The 26,801-nt window shown below is 46.0% G+C and overlaps 1 protein-coding gene across 1 annotated transcript in view; it reads right to left on the bottom strand.

Annotated features, from left to right (window-relative positions):
* The window catches only part of SREBF2 (sterol regulatory element binding transcription factor 2), a 63,408-nt gene extending 36,959 nt beyond the window's left edge, over positions 1-26,449 (bottom strand). Inside the window, exon 1 of the mRNA XM_066358545.1 lies at positions 26,197-26,449. Within this exon, the coding sequence (XP_066214642.1) occupies positions 26,197-26,284 (88 nt within the window). The 5' untranslated portion in view covers positions 26,285-26,449. The remainder of the gene's footprint in view (positions 1-26,196) is intronic.
* Positions 26,450-26,801: the final 352 nt, after the last annotated feature.

The raw sequence follows: 26,801 nt of genomic DNA, 5'->3' as shown, positions 1-26,801 counted from the left end.
GAGCCATTCTAGCGCCTGAGGCAGAGGCCACAGAACCATCCTCAGCGACCAGGCAAATGCTGCTCCAATGGAACCTTGGCTGTGGGAGGGGAAGAGAGAGACAGAGAGGAAGGAGAGGGGGAGGGGTAAAGAAGCAGATGGGTGCTTCTCCTGTGTGCCCTGGCTGGGAATTGAACCCAGGACTCCTGCACGCCAGGCCGACGTTGGCTCTACCACTGAGCCAACCGGCCAAGGCGATGGGCAGACTTTTATAAAGACCCCTCTTAGTGGTGCTTTTGGAGCACCCACTACCTGGCACTTGGCTCCACTTATGCCATGCTCTCCAAAACCTTTTGTTGGGAAGACATGGTTGGTATGGTGAAATAACTTGCAGAGGTCACAAAGCTTAATTCACAAAGCAGGGTAAGAGTGTGTAGGCAGATGGAACACAACTACTTAAATTAAAAAATAAATCCTTTTCAACCCACACTTGACAAGCTCCAGTGGTGTTATTTCCAGCCAGGCAGATGGGGACTGGCATAATTGGCACAGAGGGCCTGTTAGGACCCAGCATTTAAAGGAAGAAGTAACAAGGAAAAGCTCTTTGAGTCACTGCTCTAGCAGGGAGCACAGGGCCTCCCTGGGACCTCCATCTGGTCTGCAGTGACAAAGGGGGGATCCCGCCAACCAGAATGAGGCCCACCCCAAGCGCAGTTTTGCTCTGTAACTCCAAACTGCACCCCCACTCCCTTGGGAGCATCCTAATGTCTCCTTGCTGTTCCCCGCTCTGATGACACGGGCTCTCATTTCCACAGAGAGCCATGAATCCTAGAAAAGGCAGGCCTAGGAGGAGGCACAGGTTTTATGGAGCTTTGAAAATGAAGTTCTGGTTCCTGCATGGTAAGCTGAGGCCCCCCAGAGCTGAAGGCCAGATGTGGGCCTCCCTGGAGTTGGGTGAGCACCCCTGGTGCTTACCCTCCCCCATCAAGCCATCATTAGCTGCTTCTTAAACTAAAGGTTAAGTTGCTAAAAAATAAAGTGGACTGGGTCCAGGAAATGATACCTGGGTTTTGGGCTCTTTAAACATCCTGTAACTAAAATGCGGGGCTCCAATTGTTACCTGTGCACTGAAGCCAGTTATCCAGAGACCTCAAGTTCACATGCTCTTTATGGAGCCTATGACCTGGAAGTAACATAAATCACTTTGACCTTCTCAGCCTAGCAACATCTACCTGCGAATGAGGTAGCCCAAAATATGGTCAGATTAATTCCGGTCAGGAATAACGAGTCTGAAGCCCCAAGTGGGGTAATATTGTCTTCAAACTGTATCTGTCCAGATGTTTTCCTATACAGGGCCTGCTTGCACACACAAACATGCACACCTGTGTAAATGGTTTTGGGAAAAGAGGATCACACCGAAGGTGCCATTTTGAACCTTGCTGCTTCCTTTGCTTAGTAAAGCAAGAAGAATATTCATTGTCAACCATTGCATATTGGATATATCATCCTTTTGAGAGTTCCAAAGTATTGTATTGAATTGATACACTAGAATTTAACCACTTAGTAATGACGGATGAGTTGTTTTCAATTTTTCAGCATTAACAATTCTTTTATTTGTTTTTGACAGAGACAGAGAGAGAGTCAGAGAGGGACAGACAGGAAGGGAGAGAGATGAGAAGCATCAATTCTTCATTGTAGCACCTCAGTTGTTCACTGATTGCTTTCTCATATGTGCCTTGCGGGGGGGGGGGGGGACGGGACACTACAGCAGAGCGAGTGTGCCCTTGCTCAAGCCAGCAACCTTTGAGCTCAAGTCAGCAACCATGGGGTCATGTTTATGGTCCTACACTCAAGCCAGCAACCCCGCGCTCAAGCCGGTGACCTCGGGATCTCGAACCTGGGTCCTCTGTGTAGCAGTCCCATGCTCTATCCACTGCACCACCCCCTGGTCAGGCAGCATTAACAATTCTTATAAAAATCTTTCTTGACTTATCTGATTATTTTCTTGGATAACTTTCTAGTATTAGATGGCTGAGTCAAAGGACAGGTACATTCACTTTGGAAATGTTACAATCCCTGCTCCTGCCAGCATTTCCCCACACCCACTTCTGCCATCAGACAGTGGGGGAAAAAACAGCAACTAACTGTTCTGACTTGTATGAATGAGTAGTAGCGAAGCTGAATGTTTCCCATTCCAATGTTATTGGACATTTGTATTTCTTCCTTTGTAAACTGCTTGTTCTTGTCCTTTGTCCATACTTCTATTTAATTAGGTCTGTACTGATGTGAAAAATTTCATATATTATGAACATTTGCTCTTTCTTATATATTTGCCACACTTTGTTACTCTTCATTTGTTCAGGAAAAAGAATGGCACAATGATTATGAGTTACCATAATTATGAGTTAGCCTTGTAACTTGGGGCAAGTTTTACCTTTCTGAGCCAGAGTTTTCATATCTATAAAATGTGGCAAATCTACCTAACTTATGGGGTTGCTGAGAGAATTCACACTGAGAATACAGCATGGTGCCTGGCACATCGTATTAGGTAGTAGTACAAGTTATTCACAGTGTTTTTTTGACTGTCAGTTTTGCTTTTACTCTTATTTTGAAAATGCAAATTTGTTCTAATATATTGGATATATTAAGGGAACAGTTTCAGCATAACATGAATTTTGTGTTTACTTATGCATGAAACAACACAAAATGCAGAAAACCGTACCCAGATGAAATGAGCTACGATAGGAATACACAAAATGCACACATGCACTCACCTCAAATGTGCACCAGCTGTTGGGTCACTGCATGTGTTCTATACCATAAGCATCTACTTTCCATCACAAAGGTCAGAACTTCCCATCTGACTTCAGGTAGTCCTCCTCACATCACTTTGCAATAAATGATAAACTGTAATTTTCCAATGCCTACTTACACAAAGCAAACCTTACCTCTTTTTCATGGTAAAGTACCATAATTACTGTGGTATTATATACTTCTTAGCTATTTAATAGCAATATTGGGTCCTGGCCGGCTGGCTCTGTGGTAGAACGTCGCCCAGTGTGTGGATGTCCCAAGTTTGATTCCCAGTCAGGGCACACAGGAGAAGCACCCATCTGCTTCTCCATCCCTCCCCCTCTTACTTTTCACTCCTCTCTCTCACCTCCCCCTCCTGCAGCCATGGCTTGATTAGAGTGAATTGGCCCTGGGTGCTGAGGATGGCTCCAAGGCCTCCATCCCAAGTATTAAGAAAAGCTCAACGGAGCCATGCCCCAGATGGGCAGAGCATCGCCCCCTAGTGGGACCGTTGGGTGGACCCCAGTCTTGGTGCTTGCGGGAGTGTCTCTGTCTCCTCTCCTCTCACTGAATAAAAAAAAAAATAGTTTTATTGGGTTCCTATCTTTTATTTTCTTTATCTTTTTTTGTCACCTCTAAAGTTTTTTTAATATTGTACCCCCTCCCCCCATGAATAAGCCCTGTGGGGTTTTTTTTTTTGTATTTTTCTGAAGCTGGAAACAGGAAGAGACAGTCAGACAGACTCCCTCATGCACCCGACCGGGATCCACCCGCCACGCCCACCAGGGGGCAACGCTCTGCCCATCCGGGGCGTTGCTCTGTTGCGACCAGAGCCACTCTAGCGCCTGGGGCAGAGGCCAAGGAGCCATCCCCAGCGCCCGGGCCATCTTTGCTCTAATGGAGCCTCGCTGCAGGAGGGAAAGAGAGAGACAGAGGAAGGAGAGGGGGAGGGGTGGAGAAGCAGATGGGCGCTTCTCCTGTGTGCCCTAGCCGAGAATCGAACCCGGGACTTCTGCACGCCAGGCCAATGCTCTACCACTGAGCCAACCGGCCAGGGCTGCCCTGTGGTTTTTAATGCATGATTTTACATAGTATGTTGATTTTTAGGAATTCATATATTGCATTATAGCAGAACTGACCATAGCAGTTTTTCAAAAGAATTTTAATTTATTTTAGAGAAGGGAGAGAGAGAGAGCAAATAAGAAAGAGAGAGAGCCTGACCTGTGGTGGCGCAGTGGATAAAGCATTGACCTGGAAATGCTGAGGTAGCCGGTTCGAAACCCTGGGCTTGCCTGGTCAAGGCACATATGGGAGTTGATGCTTCCAGCTCCTGCCCCCCTTCTCTCTCTCTGTCTCTCCCTCTCCTCTCTAAAATGAAAAAAAAAAAAAAGAGAGAAAGAGAGAGAGCCCTGGCCGGTTGGCTCAGTGGTGGAGCGTCGGCCTGGTGTGCAGAAGTCCCGGGTTTGATTCCCGGCCAGGGCATACAGGAGAGGCACCCATCTGCTTCTCCACCCCTCCCCCTCTCCTTCCTCTCTGTCTCTCTCTTCCCCTCCCGCAGCCGAGGCTCCATTGGAGCAAAAGATGGCCTGGGCGCTGGGGATGGCTCCTTGGCCTCTGCCCCAAGCGCTAGAGTGGCTCTGGTCGCGACAGAGTGACCCCCGGATGGGCAGAGCATCACCCCCTGGTGGGCGTGGCGGGTGGATCCCGGTTGGGTGCATGCGGGAGTCTGTCTGACTGCCTCCCCGTTTCCAGCTTCAAAAAAATACAAAGAAAAAAAAAAAAAAGAAAGAAAGAGAGAGAGCCTGACCAGGCAGTGGCGCAGTGGGTAAAGCGTTGGACTGGGATGCGGAAGACCTAGGTTCGAGACCCTGAGGTCGCCAGCGGGCTCATCTGGTTTGAGCAAAAGCTCACCAGCTTGAGCCTAAGGTCGCTGGCTCAAGCAAGAGGTTACTTGGTCTGCTGAAGGCCCGCAGTCAAGGCACATATGAGAAAGCAATCAATGAACAACTAAGGTGTTGCAATGCAATGAAAAACTAATGATTGATGCTTCTCATCTCTCCGTTCCTATCTGTCTGTCCCTGTCTATTCCTCTCTCTGACTCTCTCTCTCTGTCTCTGTAAAAGAAAAACAAAACAAAACAAACAGCAATGTCAATTTCATGGAAAAAAAAAGAGAGAGAGAAAGGGGAGGAGAAGCAGGAAGCTTCAACTCCCATATATGTCTTGACATGGCAAGCCCAGGGTTTTGAACTGGGAACTCAGCATTACAGGTTATCCACTATGCCACCACAGGTCAGGCAACCATAGCAAATTTTAATATTGTGTAGTAAAATTCCATGGTTTTGTGTTACACTTAAAAATCCCCTTGTCCCTAAGATCATAAGGATATTCATCTTAATTGTCTTCATTAAGTTTTGTTCACTTTATCTTTCATATTAGCTCGGCCCAACAAACATAAGAACATAGAAATAAGCATAGCGTGTGATATGTATAGGCCACAGGGAACGAGACAGGCTACAGCCAGTAGGGGAGTGGAGGTAAAAGCAAAATCCAGTTTCCACCAAGAATCCTTCCTGAGTGTCCTGCTTTCAACTTGATGATCATATCTCCCCTCCGAGGATTTTTTTTCCTAATAATCAAAAAAATCTTAAAAAGCCTGACCAGGCGGTGGTGCCGTGGATAGAGCGTTGGACTGGGATGTGGAGGACCCAGGTTCGAGAACTGGAGGTTGCCAGCTTGAGCACGGGCTCATCTGGTTTGAGCAAAGCTCACCAGCTTGGACCCAAGGTTGCTGGCTCGAGCAAGGGGTTACACGGTCTGCTGTAGCCCCACGGTCAAGGCACATATGAGAAAGCAATCAATGAACAGCTAAAGTGTTGCAACAAAAAACTGATGATTGATGCTTCTCATCTCTCTCCATTCCTGTCTGTCTATCCCGATCTATCCCTGACTCTCTCTCCATCTCTGTAAAAAAAAAAAATCATAAAAATCAAATATAGACCAATATCAAACCCAAGTCAACAGCTAACTTTTAATTTCTTCATCACCCTATTTGTGATTACTACTGCTTTCTTAGGACCTAAAATGTCAGTCAGCCCTGTTCAAGTCACCCAGAGGAACAAGGAGTTAAGAGGCTGGGTTCTGTGAACCACACCCTTCAATTCAGCAGCTCTAAAATGCAATCAATCACATAAGAAACATAGGGACAGTTATAACAGGCAAATTGGTGCCTGCAGTCACTGTACTCAAACACCAGGAGACAGGTACTGTATGATTTCAGTCATATGTGAAATCCAATGAACAAAATGAACTAACAAGCAAAACAGTGACAGACTCATAGAGAGCAGGCTGACTGCTGTTGACAGGTGAAGCTGGAGGTATTTTTTTTTTTTTTTTGTATTTTTCTGAAGCTGGAAACGGGGAGAGACAGACAGACTCCCGCATGCGCCCGACCAGGATCCACCCGGCACGCCCACCAGGGGCGATGCTCTGCCCACCAGGGGCGATGCTCTGCCGAGACCAGAGCCACTCTAGCGCCTGGGGCAGAGGCCAAGGAGCCATCCCCAGCGCCTGGGCCATCTTTGCTCCAATGGAGCCTTGGCTGCGGGAGGGGAAGAGAGAGACAGAGAGGAAGGAGGGGTGGGGGGTGGAGAAGCAAATGGGCGCTTCTCCTATGTGCCCTGGCCGGGAATCGAACCTGGGTCCCCAGCATGCCAGGCCGACGCTCTATCGCTGAGCCAACCGGCCAGGGCCAAGCTAGAGGTATTGAGTAGAAAATAAAAGAGGAAAAATTCATGAACATGCTGGGTGGGGGGGTAATAGAGGAGGGTATAGGAGAGATAAAAATGGTAATGGGTGGAGATTTGGCCTATGGTGATGAACACACAGTACAGCGTACAAAATAATGTGTTGTAGAATTGTGTGCCTGAAACTTGTACAATTTTGTGAACCAGTGTCACCCCAATACATTCAATAAAAAAGAAAAAAACACTAGGGGGCACATTCATTTGGTAGAAAGCTTGGAGTATAGGGACAGCATTATGTACTTCAAGGTGATTCTGGGGAAAGGGAGTCTGGAGGAGGTATAAACGACACAGGATGGCAAATGAGTGACTAAGATAGACTATATTTTGCGCAAGGAATGAGCGAACTCTTTATACTGGCAAAGAAACCACAAAGGGAAAAAAATGGGTAGGGAGGTGGGGTTTCTCAAATACTTGCGTTTCATAACACACAAATGTGTCATATGTGCCTCTGCATTTATCAAAATTACATAATAAAATAAACCATCTGAAAATGAAGGGAAAAAGAAAGCACAAAGGTAAGCCAAAGTCACTGTGGTCAGCTCTGCTTCGCTCTCTCTCAGGGGCAGCCTCAGAGGGTTCTAGCTCTGCTGCACAGTCCTGGCTTCTCTGGTCCAACACAGCAGGGCACCTGAGCCAGCTCACAGAGTTTCAGCAGGGAGAGTAAGCTTCAGCACCACCTTCAACTGCTCTTTCTTCTTCTTCCCTCTGTGGTAAGTTCACTTTGAATTTCTAGCATCTCTCTGCTCCACTTCCATGCTCTGCCTGATCTCAACTGCAGCCTCTTACCCAGCAACAATCACCTTATTTGAGTACCTTTTTGGTCCAACGGTCTTTCAAACCAAATGGAACTTCTTAAACAAAACTTCCTACCAATTGTTACCTCCAACTTCAAGGGAATTCACTTCTCACTCACCCAGCTCATCACCCAGCCTAGAAAAATGCCCACTCCCTTTTCTGCACCTGCCTCCGGGCGGTTGGGACAGGCGTCTTTCTCTGGGTATGATTACCATTCTCACCTTTTCTTCCTACCATCTTCTTCCTGTCTGAATTTTACAATTCCATTTCAAAAATACCTGTATTTTTTTTGGTATTATTTATTACTATTACTTTCACCAAAGACTCTTCCACCTCAGATCCAGCCATCTTTCAGCTCTTAAACACAACTGTGATTTGTTAAGAAAAATTATCTGAAACCTGAAAATAGGCAAAAAAAAAAAAAAAAGGAAAGTGTCCCTTTCAAGTCATACTAGAGGTAGGCATGAAATGAATAACCTGCCCACCTACAAGTCACCTGATGCTCTATGGAACATAAACTTGTTTGACTTCTGTTTATTACTGATTAGGCCAACATTCTGTAAAGCTAGATACTTACCTGTAGAAAACTGATAAATTGCAAATTATTTCTGTCTGGCAAAAAAGATAAGCTTGAAGGCTTTGTTTTTATTGGCTTATAGAACATTAACCAGTTTCACATCTAAATTTGCAATCTTATTCTTTTCTAGTATGCAAATCAGTTTTTTGCATTCTCCTTAGATTCAACTTTGTCATGTTTTTATACTTTGCAAGGGTACCTTGCTACCCAAATTATTCTCCAAATGATACCAATGTTGGCATGATACTCCTTTTTAGAACATGCTCTCTCTTTTTACACAGAGAACAAATCAATAAAGACATATGCCTTATGACATGCATTCAACAAACATTAACTGAGCCTTATGAGCACGGGATCATAGACATGACCCCATGGTTGCTGGTTTGAGCCCAAGGTCGCTGGCTTGAGTAAGGGGTCACTGGCCCAGCTGGAGCCTCCATATCAATGAACAACTAGTGTGACACAACTATGAGTTAGTTAATGCTTCTCTCTTCCTTCCTGTCTCTCTCCTGTTTAAAAAAAAAAAAAAAAAATCTGCCAGGACGAAGTGCTAAGTTTAGGATAAAAAGAGGAACCTGTTGGAATATGTTGCTTAAAAGCTTTTGTTGTTGATTTTTATTGCTATTTATCTCATGTTTGTGTGTGAGTATATGTATATTTATAAATGAAGTTCAAACTGACTTTATTGGAAAAGAATTTCATTAGAACTGCCACCCAGATGTTTTTGCTTTTAATATTTTGCTGGCACTATCACACATTTTGTGGTATATAATCTTCAAATCACCTACCTGTTTCAAGCACTCTTCTAAATGAGTTAGTATGTGTAAAGTCCATAATAACTTAATAACTTCTTGAAAAGTGGTGGTGGTGGTTACACAGCAAGAAACAAGTCCAAGTGTAAGGGGAGAATGGCACATGATCTCAGGCAGATGGGTAAGTAAGCCGCCAACTGGGGTAGGAACCTCCTCCTCCTTCTTCGAAGTCCCTTGCTCTTTCCACAAGCATGCTGCTCTACATGTTGTCTCAACAAGCACACTGGAGGCTTCCTCTCAGAGTCCCTTCCTGCAGCTAGGTTCTAGAATGCTGTGGTCAACAACCAAATGCCATCACAAGTACCCCACCCCTACCAAGAGCCCACTCAGTGTCCAGCAAAGGAACCCACGCCTCCAAGCTTTACCTAACACCAAATTAGAGGCATCGGATGACTGTAATCCCATGTTTGAAAAGGCTGTCCATTTTATTACATTTATGACTTTGAAATGCCTGCTCTTAGAAAGAGGTTGAAACTAGAGAATAATAACTAAGAAGGAAAAACCAGAGCCAACTGGTAGTAGTAGTAATAAAAATAGTATAGTAATTGTTAACATTTACTGAGCTCTTAGTATGTGTCAACAATTATATTACATGCTTTGCATAGATTTCCTCATTTAACCTCTACAACACTTTGAAGGAAATGCCATTATCATCTCCACTTCACAGACAAGGAAAATGAGGCACAGAGAGGGTAACTTGTCCAGCATTACCCAGCCAGCAGGTAGTAACACTGGGATTTAAAGTTACACCCTTAGCCACCACACTGGACAGATACTTTGGTTCTATCATTATAGGAATATCATTAAACAGAGCCTGGCACTGGGCAGATGCTCAGTAAGTGCCATGTTCATGAATGAGCATGGACACCTCAAGCTCAGAAGAGAAGGAGCGTCATCCCAGCCCTTCCTTCTAGTATTTTCCAGTTCTTCACCTGCTCCTACAAGAGGCTGAAAGTTAAGAGCAGGGGGTAAGACTCCAAGGAACCCATCCTGCATTATCCTGTTGTTTGTTTGTTTTTTGTATTTTTCTGAAGTTGGAAACGGGGAGGCAGTCAGACAGACTCCCACATGCGCCCGACCGGGATCCACCCGCCACGCCCACCAGGGGGCAATGCTCTGTTGCGACCAGAGCCACTCTAGTGTCTGAGGCAGAGGCCATGGAGCCATCCCCAGCGCCTGGGCCAACTTTGCTCCAATGGAGCCTTGGCTGCGGGAGGGGAAGAGAGAGAGAGGAAGGAGAGGGGGAGGGGTGGAGAAGCAGATGGGCGCTTCTCCTGTGTGCCCTGGCCGGGAATCAAACCCGGGACTCCTGCATGCCAGGCTGATGCTCTACCACTGAGCCAACCGGCCAGGGCCTATCCTGTTTTATAAGATGAAGTCCTCACATTTCACAATGCCAGGTAACCAAGTGTCAACAGAGTCAGGCACAAGCCTGAAACTGTCTTCCTGAGGACAGTCTCCACAGTAGAGGATCCAATCTTTTGCAGTCCTTAACTGGTTCAGGCAAGAAAATAAAAAGACCCCAACAACTCACCATCCCACCCTTCCATTCATTACCACACTCCAAAATCTCCCTAAGACTAATAATACTTGCAAAGCAGGTTTTTGAATCATGTTGCAAACACCTACCCTGCCCCTGGGTACTGTAGCTGGGCGCTGGAGGATGCTGAGTGCCAGGCATGGGACTCAGCACAGAGCAAGAACTTCAAAGTATTAGTTTCCTTCCCATCTCCTGATCTCAGAGAAAACAGAGAAACCCAACCTACTGGGTGGAGTTGTAACAAGGTTGGGAACCCACAAGTGCCTCCCAAAGAAAGGGCTGTCAGAATGCAGAGAAAGGACTCATCCATCCTGGTAGGCAGTGGAAGTTGAGCCTAAAAGGATAAAGAGAGTTTTGAGAGTCAAAAGAGAGAAACTTATTGCAGGCAAAGGAAGGTCTGAGCAAACCCAAAGCACCAGGAAATGTCCTACAAGTTGCTGAACTGAAGAGAGTGAGGAACAGAGTGTAGAGGTGCAGCTGCTTACAGAGAATTTGTGAATGGCCCAGTAGTATCATACAGCATCTGACTTTGTTTCAGAGGCAAAAAGAGGCACAGCAAATGTGGCAGACGTCTGCCACTTTTGTTCTGTTGGACCATCATCCACCTCTCCACTCCCATGAGCACCCTGAGCTTCTCTTTGGAGAGTCCCACAGGGTGCTCTTGGTGGGAAGAAAGGCTTCCTGCATGTGGCTCTGATTGACCCATGCTCCCACCAGGAGTTTGACTCTTTTGGGAATGACCCAGGAAAGCAGGACTACAGCAAAGATCACCATGGTCCAAACCCAGTTGCCTTAGGGCTACACTCAGATGCTGAGCATCCTCCTTTGGTTGCAGCCCATTTTCTAAGTCTGGCTCTCCTGCTTTTCTGGTCAGTCCCTGTACCATCCTTCTCATAAACCAGCAATTTCCAACCTATATCATCTCAGGACACACATTAACTAATTACTAAAATGCTGTGGCACACCAAAAAAATATATTTTTTGCCAATCTGACAAAGAAAATAGGTATAATTTTGATTCATTCACACTGGACAGCTATTGTTGTGTTGGCTGTTGTCATTTTTTTGACAATCTAAGGGAAAAGTGGTCAGTGCCCCTGACTAAATAGGTATAGTACGTTTTCAAAATTCTTTCCCTGGCCAAAATGCTCAGTTGTTTAGAGCATCATCCTGAAGCATAGAGGTTGCCAGTTCGATGTTCCTGTCTCTCTCTCACTCTTTCCTTTCCTCTAAAATCAATACAGTAAACATTTATATATATATATCTAGATCAGGGGTCCCTTTTTACACAGGGGGCCAGTTCACTGTCCCTCAGACCGTTGGAGGGCTGCCACATCCAGTGCTCCTCTCACTGACCACCAATGAAAGAGGTGCCCCTTCCGGAAGTGCGGCGGGGGGGAGGGGGCAGATAAATGGCCTCAGGGGGCCGCATGCGGCCCGCGGGCTGTAGTTTGGGGATGCCTGATCTAGATATATATATATATATTCTGGCTATCTATCTATAGATAGATAGATAGATAGATATATTCTGGCCCTGGCCAGCTGGCTCAGTGGTAGAACATCGGCCCAGTGTATGGATGTTTCAGGTTCGATTCCCAGCCAGGGCACACAGAAGAAGACCCATCTGCTTCTCTACCCCTCCCCCTCTTACTTGTCTCTCTCTCTCTTTCTAGTCTCCTCCCCTCCTGCAGCCAAGGCTTGATTAGAGCAAGTTGGCCCTGGGCACTGAGGATGGCTCTATGGCCTCCATCTCAGGCGCTAAAATGGCTCCAGTTAAAAAGGAGCAAGGGCCCCAGATGGGCACAGCATCGCCCCCTCATAGGCTTGCAGTGTGGATCCCGGCTGGGGTGCATGTGGAAATCAGTCTCTCTGCCTCCCCTCCTCTCACTAATAAAAAAATAAATAAAATAAAATTCTTGCAGCACACCATTTAAAAATCACTGCTGTGTACTTCTTTTCTATTTCAGCAGCCACCAGCAGTTTCTGCTGCTTATCACCAAGACTCCTGAATGACACACAATACACTGAAGCAGAAGAGGGCCCGATCCAAGCTGTGTCGGAGAAAGATAACCGTTATCAGGAGTGCAGACTGCAAATCACCCACACAGCCAGCACTGACTAATCCTTTTTAATAGGCTGTTCACTCAGTCTGGAACTTGGCTCCTCTTTCCTACCTCCCCTTTACCCTTAAGATCTCAGCTTATAAATTACTTCCTCTGACCTGACCAGGTGGTGGCGCAGTGATTAGAGCATTCAACTGGGACGCAGAGGACCCAGGTTCGAAACTCAGAGGTCGTTGGCTTGAGCACAGGCTCATCCAGATTGAGTGCAAGCTCATGAGCTTGAACACAGGGTCACTGGCTTGAGCGTGGGATCATAGACATGACCCCATGGTTGCTGGCTTGAGCACAAGGGCCGCTGGCTTGAAGCCCAAGGTTGCTGGCTTGAGCAAGGGGTCACTCGCTGTCAAGGCACATATGAGAACACAATCAATGAACAACTAAGGTGCCGCAACAAAGAATTGATGCTTCTCATCTCTTTCCCTTCCTGTCTGTCTGTCCCTATCTGCCTCTCTTGCTAAAATGAGTAAAAATAAAAAATAAAGTACCTCTCTGCAAAAAGCGTTCTCTGAGTCTACCTCTTCACTAGTTACGTGCCCCTCCTGGGCACTGTCCCAGATCTTCCAGATTTCGATCTTTGGGGGTGTACCCTGGGTAGGTTCCTAGAACATGCCAAATTATTCCAAATTTTGGTCCAATTTGATAAAATGAACACCCTAGTCCTTTTTCTTTCTTAAGTTCTGTTCACTCACTCATCACAATTCAGCTCAAATGCTAAAATCCTGTGAAGTTATTCCCAATTCCCTTTCTTTGTGCTACAAAAACTTGGAGTCTGTACCTCTGTTACAGCCTCTGTTGATTTTGTTTTGTATCCAGACTGGTTTATATGACAGCTCCCTGAAAGAATTGTTTCCTTCATCTTTACACCCCAGAGTCTAGCACTGTGATTGGAATATACTGGACATCATTCAAGCTGACTTGGGTTGAACTATTTTCTTAATGAAATTAAGAAATTTATTTTTTTTAAGTTTAATTTTTTTTAATTTATTCATTTTAGAGAGAAGAGGGAGAGACAGAGAGAGAGAAAGAGAGAGAGAAAGGGGGAGGAGCTGGAAGCATCAACTCCCATATGTGCCTTGACCAGGCAAGCCCAGGGTTTCGAACCAGCAACCTCAGCATTTCCAGGTCGACGCTTTATCCACTGCGCCACCACAGGTCAGGCAAAATTAAGAAATTTAAAAACAACATCTGACAAGAGCAGGGGCTCCTTGACAGGCTTCCTGAATCAGGGTATGTCCCACCTTATTCTCACAGGGCAGGAATTAGTAGGAGACCCCATATCAAGATACCTAAGTTCAACGCCTGACGCCACTTCATTGGCATAGAAAACCTTGGGCAAATCTTTTTCTGTTTCAGTGTCTCATCTGCAAAATGGAAATAAAAATCAAGCATTAGCCTTACAACACTGTGAAGAAGACAAGTGCATCAGGACTTGTATAAAGTACAAGGCCTCACCGAACTGTTCACACCTAGGAAGAAGAAAGATCTGTCCTGTTGCTGTGGGATGGTGAGGGCCTGACACCACTTTAATAAGGCAGTTTCATGTCTGGTCCAGCAGCTGGGATTTCGTCACTGTTTCAAACCAGACCTTAAACCCAACAGACTAGTTCTACAGGGTCAGCTGCAGAAGCTAGAGTATTAGGGACATTTAAACACATACTTACTAGCAATTCCAAAGGCCTCTAAGAGATATAGAAAGAGCTCCATTTCCCAGTTCTTCAATGGTTTAGGATTAGTTTCTTTTTTTTTCTTCTTTGTTTTTTATTATGTGAGAGGCAGGGAGGCAGAGACATACTCCCTGACCAGGATCCACCCCTCAAGCCACCTACCAGGCCATGCTCTGAGGTCTGGGCCGCTGTTCAGTTGCTCAGCAACCGAGCTATATTAGTGTCTGAGGTGAGGCCATGGAACCATCCTCAGTGCCCAGGGCCAACTTTGCTCAAACCATTCGAGCCATGGCTGCGGTAGGAGAGAGAGAGAGAAAGAGCGAGAGCGAGAGTGAGAGCGAGAGCGAGCGAGAGAGAGATGGGGGGAGGAGGGAAGCAGGTGGTCACTTCTCCTGTGTGTCCTGACTAGGAATCGAACCCTGGACTTCCATCGGCCAGACCGGTGCTCTATCACTGAGCCAACCAGCCAGGGCCAAGGATTATTTTTTAAATAGAGTTTTGCCCAAGGAGCCTTACCTTGAGTCTCAGGCTCTGGGACCCTGCTACTCTTACAAACTCCATCATGTCAACAAAGTTTTGTAGAGGAATTCAAGTTTAAAATTTTAGCTTTAGTTATAGTTAATAGACTTAGTAATCAAAACACTTCTAGTTGGGCCTGACCTGTGGTGGCGCAGGGGATAAAGCGTCGACCTGGAAATGCTGAGGTCGCCGGTTCGAAACCCTGGGCTTGCCTGGTCAAGGCACATATGGGAGTTGATGCTTCCAGCTCCTCCCCCCTTCTCTCTCTCTATCTCTCTCTCCTCTCTCCCTCTCTGTCTTTCTCTCCCTTTCTCCTCTCTAAAAATGAAAAAAAAATAAATAAATAAAATAAAAAAAAAATAAAAAATAAAAAATAAAAAAAAAAAACACTTCTAGTTGCAGTCTACTTCTAGTTGTAGTCTTAATTGAAGAGTTTAGGGATTAATGCATGCAAAAAGTTGTTTCGGGAGGCCTGTGAGCAATTAACTATTTGTCAGAAAGAGTGCAATCAGTCAAAGAGGTTTCTGTGAAATGCCAGCCCTGGACCCTGACTCCTGAAGGCTTAAGAGCAATGAAGTCTTTTTCCTGTGAATTTCAAAACCCTTACCTACCCTTTTCTCCTCCTTACCAAAAGGCCGGCGTGAGATGAGATGTTAAGGTGGTTTTTAGGGTACATAACTCACCACCTCCTCACATCCCAGCCGTCTGAATAAAGTGCCCATAAAGATTCAACTCTGTCTGTACCTACAGGTTAGGTAGTGACAGGCAGAACGATCTTCAACTTTTCCAGTTTCCGTTTAACCCTTCAATCTTGTGGTTCAGAAATGGAACACTCTGGTTGCTCAGCAACGGAGCAACATCCCAGATGGGCAAAGCATTGCCCCGTAGGGGCTTGCTGGTTGGATCTTGGTCTGGCGCATGCAGGAGTCTGTTTCTGCCTCCCCGCCTCTCACTTTATTATAATAATAATAATAATAATAATAATAATAAAAGAGCCTGACCACGCAGTGGCGCAGTGGATAGATCGTCTGACTGGGACATGGAGGACCCAGGTTTGAATCCCTGAGGTCGTCGGCTTGAGCGCAGGCTCACCAGCTTGAGCGAGGGATCATAGACATAACTCCATGGTTGCTGGCTTGAGCTAAAAGGTCACTGGCTTAAAGCCAAAGGTTGCCGGCTTGAGCTCAAGGTCACTGGCTTTGCTGTAGCCCCCCCCCCCAACCCCCGTCAGGACACATATGGAAAGCAATCACTGAACAACTAAGGAGCTGCAACAAAAAAATTGATGCTTCTCATTGCTCTCCTTTCCTGTCTGTCCCTATCTGTCCCTCTCTGACTCTGTCTCTGTCAAAAAAAAAAAAAGAAATAGAACACTTTACCTGTACTCTGTTACTGCTCCTTTGTGTCCCATCCACACCTATAAAAGCCCTTTCAAAGGGAAAATATAAATATCCCAAAACTGTATTCTAAAAACAGGTCCCTTGGTCCTAAGAGTCAACTTGCAAACTGAAGTTCCTCATTCATTCTCAGATACAGTCAAAAGAAGTGTGAGTTCCTGCCCTCTTCCTTTCTGTGCATTAGCTCACTGAAGTCTTGTAGCACCTATGACAGTGATGGGCAATCTTTTGAGCTTGGTATTTCAAAATTCACCAAAAAACTGAGCATAACTCAGGTGGTGTGTCACTTCGAGAAAAAAACTATAATTTCGCGATATTTATAGTTTAAATAACAAAATTGTATAATTGTAATATATAACTGTATTTAATAAACCAAAAACTAATTATTTATTAGCTTACCTGCTTAGTGACTTCTTTGTTCATCTGTCAGTCCGTTTCTTTTGTTGGTCTTGATATTATTTAACTTGTGTGGGGTGCCCTGAACTAAGATAAGTGAGGAGGAGGAAGAATTCTTTAACTAACCTGCCTATCAGTGACTTTTTTGTTGCTGAATTTCATTGGCTAAATCGTCAATTGAAGGTTGGTATTTTGTACACTTCAAGCTCAAGCAAGCGCTACTAACTTCATCTGTCAATGTTTCTTTTGTTGGTTTTGATATTATTTAACGCTGAGAAAATAAGGTCTCACAAAAGTACGTAGAGGGAAAAAATGTGAGTAAAGCCATTGATATATTTTTCAGGGCACTAAAAGTCTGGTAATTGGTTCCAGACACTCCAAATTTCCTGTTCGTAGTGGCACTCCTCTTGATTCTCCAAGTGGCACCTTTCCAGATTCTCAAGTTTTGACCTCAAGTCGACAAACACCTGAGCTCAAATGCTGTCTTGAAATTCTGCAAGTTGCATCTTATGTAAATTAAGATGGCTGCCGCTATTTCTAATGGTGGAAACGGCACCCATAGGACAGGCCCTTGCCTCTCCCAGTCTCCCCTCCCTCACTTATCTCAGTAATGATGGTCAATTAGAAATCCACGACACCCCAGAACAGTAGATTGGATGATGGTTGCTGTGGTTATGTGGTTGCTGGTAACGGGGATCACAGGGCCCCCAGAGATGTTTCCCCCGGGGCATTCCGCTGCTCCCTGCTCTGCCGGCCGGAAGTGAGGTCAAAGATCCCCTAACGGCCTAACTGGAAGTCCCAGAACTAGACGCTCTGTGCCAGAGTTCTGCTGTTTTGGCCTACAGACCTCCAGCACAGAGTGTCTACACTACAGCAAATGTTTTATCCTCGGCTACTGCACCTCGGCATGCGGCACCATACTTCTCTGGTATGTGGCTACGTGTCATCAGAAATGGCTAGGCGTGTCAGTGCTGACACACGTGTCATTGGTTCGTCATCACGGATCTACAATGTAGGCATCCTCAAACCCCACCATACAGTGGAAACTGAGGCTCAGAGATCTGCTTATAAGACCCAGGAGAAGTCACTTAAGTGCTGGTACAGAGCAGACTCTTCCAGGTCTCTCTAGCCTCAGACACCACACACACCACCTTGTGTTTACAACTTAGAATCCGGCTTACACCAGACAGGACTGTGGCAAGGTGTTTTGCAGTTTGACAGGAAAAGTACATGGGTTTTGCAGTTTGACAGGTCTGGCCTGAGGTCACCATTCTCTATCACTTACTAGTTGTGTGACCTGGGCCTCAGTTACTTCATCTGTAGTGTACCATCAAATTGGAGAAAGGATTACAAGTAAAACATATGAGACCACGTAAGTAAAGGGCTGTCTATACACTGTGAGGGTGGGGGCCTTGCTTTCCCTACAGAGCCCAGCACAAAACAGACCTGTGAGGGTCTGAACTGTGGGTCTGAGGAGACATGGTGCTGGGCATGTGATGGGTACTGACTGCACTGTGATTTCAAAACCTGATAAAGGATGGAAAAGTAGAAGTGACTACAGAGACAGTCAATAATTAAGAAAAAATAAGTCACCTAGAGAACGCCGATGCATCTCAGGATAAAGAACAGTACGTCTGCACAGGATCCATATAAAATGGTCCCATATTCATTATCAAATATATAAATAGAGCAATTCCAATGCCATTTATCCTGTTCTTACACCTGAACAGACATCAAATGATAAATTTATAAAACTATTTGCCACAATAATTTTTTTCGTAGTAAATCTAGAAACACCCTCAAAAGTCCACCATTCAGGAGCCGGCTGTACCACAGTACAGCCATATAATGGGAAACCATGCAGCAGTAAAAAGAACTGGGGAGGTCTCTAAGATACATTATTAAGTGAAAAAGGGGGCAAGGTGTAGAAGAACAAAAGAACAAACCTTAGAGAATGTTACATATATGTGTAAAAAAGAGGGGGGACAAAAATAAAAAATTCATACTTGCTTTTGCAGGAGGTAAAAGAAACTAAAATAATTAACTCCTTGTGAGGAGGTGGGGGCTGTGAGCCCTAAACAGATGCTGAATAGGACTGGTAGCAAGACTTTTCCCAAGTACCCTCTAATATTTTTTATTTTGCTATATTAGTATACTACATTTTCAAAATATTTTAAATATTTTTCAAATCTTAAGTCCCAATCAACACAGTAATATAGCACTGGAAAGGTTTTAAAAAAGGGCCGCAGCTGGCAGTGTGAAAGAGCAGTAGCCCAGTTCTCATCTTGAAGAGTCCACTGTGGGAAATAAACACCAATGAAGTAACTCCAAGGTGAGTTGCTCACTTGTGTTTGGAGCAGTCCCTATGCTGGTGAAAAATTCCAAATGACGCACATGTCTCCCAGGGACATGGATACACAAGTATTCACTTTTCAGATGAATCATGTTGGATTGATTATATGGCTATTACACCTCAACTATTTCAACACAAAGCAACTTGTAAGTGAAAACGTAACAATCTGTGTGCACATTCATAAAGTTCAGACAGAACCCAGAAGGATATAATTTGACATTCAAATATTATTTGAATAAAGTTGCTTAAGAACCTCCTTATAATACTGAGGAGAGAAAAGCCCTTGTTGAGTGAGAAGTAAAAATGTATTTTTTTAAAAATGCCAAGACATGAACTGAGTATCAGAAAGACAGAAAAACCTGTTCAGTGAGAGGCAGGCAGCACTGAAGAACATTAGGCCAAAGGCCTGGGTGTGTGTGCAGAATGTTTGTCAAGGGCGAGGCCAGACTGACCCAGGAAGGAGGAAAAACCTAAGGAGACTGGTTTGGTGGTCTGAGCAACTCCAGGAAACGTGTCCCAGGAAATGGACCTAGGCGAGCTCAGGAGCTAAAAATGGGTGGAAAATAAATAAGCTGTGAGCAATAGCAATATGCATTCAAGTGTCAAAATAAAGCTGTCTTAAAGTTATACACAGGGTAAAAAGTAGATCTGTGCTACTTCTCCAAAGTATGACTCACTGGAAAAATGGGAATTCAATTTCTACCCTTTTCCTCACCTCCGCCTCCCGGTGGTGTTCTGACCACACCCTTCCCAACTCACCCCTGGCTCATTGGGTTGGCCACTCCAACCTTCCCAGTGATGTGGACACCCAGGCTGGAGCCTATGCAACACCCTGAACTTCAAGTGCTTTCCTTTCCTCATTAGACATCCCCTTACAGAGAAAGCCTCAGTGCCAGGTACTGTCTGGGGAATGCCAAAGATGATACTGACTGCCGAGAGAAGCAAGCAGAGATCCAACACAGTGCCACCAAAAGGCTCAGGGACTGGAAGTTCCTCACAAGATGGGGTGCGGGGTAGGCTACCTACCAGCAGGAGGACTGTATGAATGCAAGTATCTGATACAGCGGGCCCTCCAGAGCCCATCCAGTAGAGACAGTGACTGACAGCTCAGTTACATCAGTGTATATCTACATGGAGTTCAGAGCACCAAGATAAGATCCTACAAGCTTCCAGAGGAGAAAACAGATCACACACAAAGGATCAGGAATCAAAATGGTATCATATTTCTTTTCTTTTTTTTTTTTTTTTTTGAAGCAAGCAAGAGAGAGAGACAGACAGGAAGGGAGAGAGATAAGAAGCATCAATTCTTCATTACGGCACCTTAGTTGTTCATTGATTGCTTTCTCCTATGTGCCTTGACAGGGGGGAGGGGGACCTCTAGCAGAGCAAGTGACCCCTTCCTCAAGCCAGAGACCTTGGACTCAACCCAGTGACCATGAGGTCATGTCTGTCATCCCACACTCAAGCTGGTGCCCGCGCTCAAGCTGAATGAGCCCATGCTCAAGGTGGTGACCTCACAGTATTGAACCTGGGTCCTCAGCATCCCAGGCCAATGCTCTATCTACTGTGCCACTGCCTGGTCAGGCGGTATCATATTTCTTAACTACTAGAAGATAGAAAATAATTAGGCAATACTTTAAAAATTCTAATATAAGCCTGACCAGGTGGTGGCGCAGTGGATAGAGCACTGGACTGGGATGCAGAGGACCCAGGTTCGAGACCCCGAGGTTGCCAGTTTGAGCGCAGGCTCATCTGGCTTGAGTAAAAAGCTCGCCAGTCTGGACCCAAGGTCACTGGCTCGAGCAAGGGGTTACTCGGTCTGCTGAAGGCCCGCAGTCAAGGCACATATGAGAAAGCAATCAATGAACAACTAAGATGTCACAAGGAAAAACTGATGGTTGATGCTTCTCCTCTCTCCGTTCCTGTCTGTCTGTCCCTATCTATCCCTCTCTCTGACTCTCTCTCTGGCCCTGAAAAAAAAAATTCTAATATAAAATTATGTCCAACTTTAACATTCTAAACTCAGCCAAACTATCAAATTTAAATGAGTATAGAAAGAAGGTGTTTTTTAGACAGGTGAGGTCCCCCAAACTTTACCTCCAATGACTCTTTCAGGAAGCTACTAGAGGATGCATTCCATCAAAACAAGGGAGTGAATAAACAAGAACTAGGGAACAGGGGCTTCCATATCGCCCCTAGGGAGATGGGTAAGGGTAGCTCAGATAAGTAAGTGCAGGACAGCAGACCTGCACAACCATCAGATAGGGCAACAAGGAGGGTTCCAGGAGGAACATCAACAAGGGGGATAAAAAGGAATTGACCTTTTGACAGTTGTCATAAGATTTAAGGCTGAATTAGTTAAAGGAATACAGGAAGTAATCAAGTGAATAAATGGGACTATTATAAGCCCTAGGAAAATACAAACAGCAACAAAAACTGTACACAAATGTTCAAAGCAGCTCCATTTACAATAACCAAAAAGTAGAAACCTAAATGTCCATCAGGTGATGAATGGATAAACAAAACGTGGTTATATCCATACAAGGAAATACGATGTAGCAACTCAATGGACATGAACAACATTAAGCCACATACTATGTAACTAAATTTGTATGAAATGTCCAGAATAGGCAAACCTATAAAGGTAGTAAGTAGATCTCCTTGCTGAAATTTCTTTAACCTTCTCTGAAGAGAACAGCTGCCTCTACTGGTTCATCATTTACTCATTCCTGACTCCTTTCTGGTTTGTCTAGCCTTGGACTCCCTCATCTACAGTCAAAAGTTGACCTCCTAACTGCCAGATCCCATAACTTCTTTCATGGTCTTGCCATCCTTGCTATCCTTTGCAGCACTGTCTCCATCATCCAGTAATCACTCCTCAAAAAGCTCACCTCCCATCTGTTATGGCACTTTCCTCACCTGATCTGACCTCCTGGTTCTATCTTCTCCCACCTCTACATTCAACTCATCAACAGTGACTCCATCTCCATCCCCAGTTTTGACCTTCTCCTGAGTATCTGCCTCCTATTTCCTAGTGGATGATACCCCAAGGACTTCAATTTCAGCCCGCTTAAGACAAATTTTCATATTCCCAAACCAGCTCTTCCTAAAGCAGCGATTCTCAACCTGTGGGTCGCGACATTATACAATACATTTTAAAATAAAATATGTATTTTCCGATGGCTTTAGGCGAACCCTGTGTTTTGGTCATTCGACACCCCCCCCCCCCCCCGGGGTCGCGACCCACAGGTTGAGAACCGCTGTCCTAAAGGCTTCTGAACTCTCCTAAAACCCCAGGATCAAAGCCTTGATGGGAATCTTAGAATTCCACCTATGCTCTGACTGCAGTACCAAGCCTTCAGAGGTGATGTCCTGTCACATCCAGCAACTGGCACTTCCTATCCAAGTCCCATCACCCTTAGTATTGTCTCACACCAAGATGGCTACAGTTCCCTTCTAATTGGTTTCTCTGACTCCGATCTTCCTTGCCCATCACCACAGTTGAATTTCCTTAAAATCCATGATTAATGTGCATCACCCTACTTGAAAACCCTCCCTACATTCCACAAATCATTTGCATCTGATATTAAGATCTCCACAATTTGGCTTCAACTCACCTTTCAGAACTTATCTTCTACTGTTTCCTTATATACACCATATATTCCAAGAGCTCACTTGTGCTTTACTTTTTGGTCATTCTCCTTCTACATGCTTGTCATGCTGCTTCTGCAACCCATCCTTCTGGGTCCAGCAAACAAACAACAACAAAAAACCCCACCTCTACCACTGTACCTTTCCTGATCCCAGAAGAAGATCCTGTTTTTGCCTTTCCAGACCTGACATCATAATGTATGAGGCCCTAACTCATAACACAGACACCTACCACAAAAGCTAGTGCTCTAGATATCCTATTGTAAGAGGCCTGGTGGCCTGTGACAACAGAGCATTCTGCAGTGCAACAAAGCCCTGGAGATCAACTAACACACATACTTTGTTGAGCTAACATTTAAAAATCTGGATATTTCACATAAGAATCCAGGCTTGGGCATCTCTTGAAAAAGAGATGCTGATCCTTCTGAAAGGCCTCCTTTGCCTACTCAGTCTAAATTTGCCTTCCAGTCACTCTCTGCCACATGGACCCATTTTATTTTCACTGAGCCATGCCAATGGTGTCATTTACTTTATTCTTTTTTTTTTTTTTTTTTACAGAGACAGAGTCAAAGAGAGGGATAGATAGGAACAGACAGACAGGAACGGAGAGAGATGAGAAACATCAGTCATCAGTTTTTTGTTGCGACACCTTAGCTGTTCATTGATTGCTTTCTCATATGTGCCTTGACCGTGGACCTACAGCAGACCAAGTAACCCCTTGCTCAAGCCAGCGACCTTGGGTCCAAACTGGTGAACTTTTGCTCAAACCAGATGAGTCCACGCTCAAGCTGGTGACCTTGGGGGTCTTGAACCTGGGTCCTCCACATCCCAGTCCAACGCTCTATCCACTGCGCCACCGCCTGGTCAGGCTACTTTATTCTTTTATTTTTTAAATTTATTCATTTTTTTAGAGAGGAGAGAGACAGAGAGAGAGAGCAAGGAAAGAGAGACAAAGAGAGAGAAGGGGGGAGGAGCTGGAAGCATCAACTCCCATATGTGCCTTGACCAGGCAAGCACAGGGTTTCGAACCAGTGACCTCAGCATTTCCAGGTCGACGCTTTATCCACTGCACCACCACAGGTCAGGCCCAGGCTACTTTATTCTTTAAGCTTCTTTCCTCCCTCAAAAACTGGAAATTTCCTGAAAGAGAAAAGACCTTGTATGTCTTATTCAAAGCTATTCTCAGCAGTTTGTCCACCATGTAGGGTACTTAGAAGCCACTCAAAAGATGTGCTTAATGAGTAAATGGATATGGCCTCCTTGGGCCCACACCTTTGTGGACTGCAGCAGGGCAACTGATAATGCCAAATGAAGGATTCTGCCTACCTGCCCCCTCCTCCTAGAGGCAGATACAAGCTCTTTAGGTTGCAAGTATCCCCTCTCCCCCACCACACACATATAACAGTATATGTATTCATACCCAGAGTCTTTCCTTCCTCATCTCTCTCCTAAAAGCATCTGGGCTGGCTATCCCTGATCTAACCCAACCTCAAGGACTATGTCTAATACAACTTAGAATCCTGTCCAGCCTAAGGTCCTGGGCTCATTCAGACAGTCCACAAATATTTAGTTCTAGGAACAAGAAATACAACATAAACAAAAGAAAGGCCTTTGCCCTCGTGGTGCTGACATTCTTTAGGCAGAACAGATGGATGAGTAACTATTCAGTGATATTTGTATCTGCAGACCACTGGCCTTCAGTTTGCTCAACCTTTCTTGTCCTTCAAGGCCCAGGTGAAGGGCCACCTCCTTGGTGTAGTCTTCCTGGTAAGCCAGCCTTCATCAAGCTCCATCAGTGGCAATTTTCACTTAATGATCGTGAAATTGTGAGCTGTTCTATACTCAGCATTACAGTTTTACTGTCATTCATCTCAAGCTCCATGAGATCATAACACTGTCTTTCCTAACTCTCCCGTTCCCTACAGCTCAGAAACTACAGCTGGCATTTATTTGAATATTTGTTGACCAATTAAACACAGGGAGCCCCTTTTCCCCAAATCTGGTATGGGGATCTATGAAGCCACTGAACCTTTCCAGAATGTGCAAATACTCAGAAATCTATGGGGATAAAATTAATACTTAACTGCTAGGTCATTTAACACATTACAAATTAAGCCAAGTAGGGATCAATTATAAAATGGGAATGCAAAATGGACAAGAATTTCTTTGTGTGTGACTCCAGGTAGGTAGCTTCAGACATTCTTCTTACTGGCTGTGTGACTGTGGGTAAATTAATAAACTGCCTTGGCCCTCAGTTTCAGGATCTATGAGAAGGGATGAAAGTAGCAGAATGGTAGTCTACACCTAAGAATTGAGAACATTAAAGTATATGGGTACTTAACAGAGTGCCTGGCATGGAAGTGCTCAAAACATGTTAGCTGCCCTTGTTAAGTTCCAAAAACTACCCTTTCCCATTTGTTAATACATCTCTGTCTCAGGAGCACTTAGTGGGAAAGACTGTGGTTAGACTTGGGGCTTCAATTAAAGGTCTAACCACGCTGTCCCAGAAAGCAAGGCCAGGCCAAGTGGTAAAATGTTATAGAAAGCAAAACGGGGAACTGATCCCTTCCAATTAGCTGCTGCTACTTAACTCTTCCCAATCTGCTGCCTCGGTTTCTTCACCTGTACTATGGCAATGGAGCCATCATACCTGCCTGCAAGGCTGTACAGAAATCCTAATGTGAAGGCACTTTGCAAAGTCAAGAGCACAATGCAGCTGAATTATTGTTTAAAAGCATGGGTTCTGGACAACCTAAGTTGAGTGACCTTAGACAAGTTAACATCTCCCTCACGGGATTGTAGTGAGGAATAAGAGAAATAACTTAAGTTATTTGGGACCTAGAACATCAGAAGAGCCAAACTATTGAAAGTTAATATAATTACTAACCTATTCATTGAAATTCTCACCCCCAAGAGTCAGGTGGAAACCTGATGTAGGGACACCAACATTAGCCCAGAAATTGGACTCTGTAATCAAATGGGTGACCTTGGGCAGGTTGCTAATCCTCTCCAAACTTTGGGTTCCCGTGGTAACAAAATGAGAGCATTGCAAGAGAGGATCCCTGGGCTCCTACCAGCTCTTCCACTCCGCTGTTAAGACCGCTGGAACAAAGGCTACCCGCTCCCCAGCCTGTCCCGGAGGGGCCACAACTTAAAATTACTGCCGCTCAACTCCCTTTACAACGCGACAACAGGAGCGCACGTGTCTCCATTCTAGAGATGCATCCATAGTCCGTCGCCACCTCTCGCTTCATCAGCAACTTGCTTGCAGCCATGAGCTGCCCAAAGTTTCCTGAGCGCCAAAGACCCCGCCGTGTGTCTATCCCAGAAGACCAGGGCTGGGTGTACGGAGCCCGGGGTCCCAGTCGCGGGGATCCCAAGACTGCTCCCTCGGCGGGGCGGGGAATGACAGGTGCGTCGCCGGGCCGCGGGCGACGACAGTGTGGGATATAGGGTGACGCGTGTAGGTGCGCGAAGAAGGCGGCGGCCGCGCGCTCTCCTCAGATCGCTCCCGCCCGGCCGCCGCGACGCCCCTGGCTCCGCGCTGCCGGCCTCACGACCCTCGCTCCGCTTAAAGACACACGGCGCCGGGGAGCGGATCCCACGGCCTGTTGGAGCAGCCCGTCCGGGTTCAAACCCGCAGGACCCGGAAAGCCTGGGGAGTTCCAGGACGACCGCATGTGCCGGTTCTACCCGCGCGAGCCGGGGCTTGGGGCGAGGGGCGCAAGCGCACCCGCGCGCGCCGTCGTAACCCCTTCCTCCCCGCACGCCCACTCACCCACCCACTACTCACCGTCGATATCCCCCAGGGTCAGCTCGTCGCCCAGCTCCGTAAGCGTCTCCATGGTCTCCAGACCGCCCAACTCGCCGCTCTCGTCCATCGCTCGGCTCTCGGCGCAGAGGCCACCCTCCCGGCTCGTTCAGGGAGATGCGGGGGCGGTGCCGCCGCCACCACCCATGACACCCGACAGCCCCCACCCGGTACCGCCTCACCGGCCGGTGCCACCCTCCGCCATGTTTGCGCCGCGCGGGAGGGGCGGGGCGGGACTTCCCCGCCCCAATCCGCGCCCTCTGCTGCCCCGCCCCCAGGCCGCGCGCACCCCTGTTTGTTGTCAATGGGACCAGGCTGGTAGTGGCCAATCGACGCGCTAAGCGGCGCGTGGGGTGATGGCGCGTCAGCGATCAGCAGCTCAGATTTGCATAGCGAGACCACACCCCTCGAGGTCTCGTAGCTACTGCAAAGAGAAGCCTCCGGGTCCTCAGCCCAACCTTCTTCCCTTAGTTTAAAGGAGCCGCTTTCTTTTCCGTTGGGTCTGCTCCACAAGCAATTCCATTCACCAGCCGGAAATTGAAGAGTTAACAAGCTCCACCCGGACCGCTGGTCGCCCCGCCGAGCAA

This window comes from Saccopteryx leptura, chromosome 1 (assembly GCF_036850995.1).
Source record: "Saccopteryx leptura isolate mSacLep1 chromosome 1, mSacLep1_pri_phased_curated, whole genome shotgun sequence".
NCBI lineage: Eukaryota > Metazoa > Chordata > Mammalia > Chiroptera > Emballonuridae > Saccopteryx > Saccopteryx leptura.
Note: the sequence above shows the minus strand (reverse complement) of the source record. Positions and strands in the feature narration are given on the sequence as shown.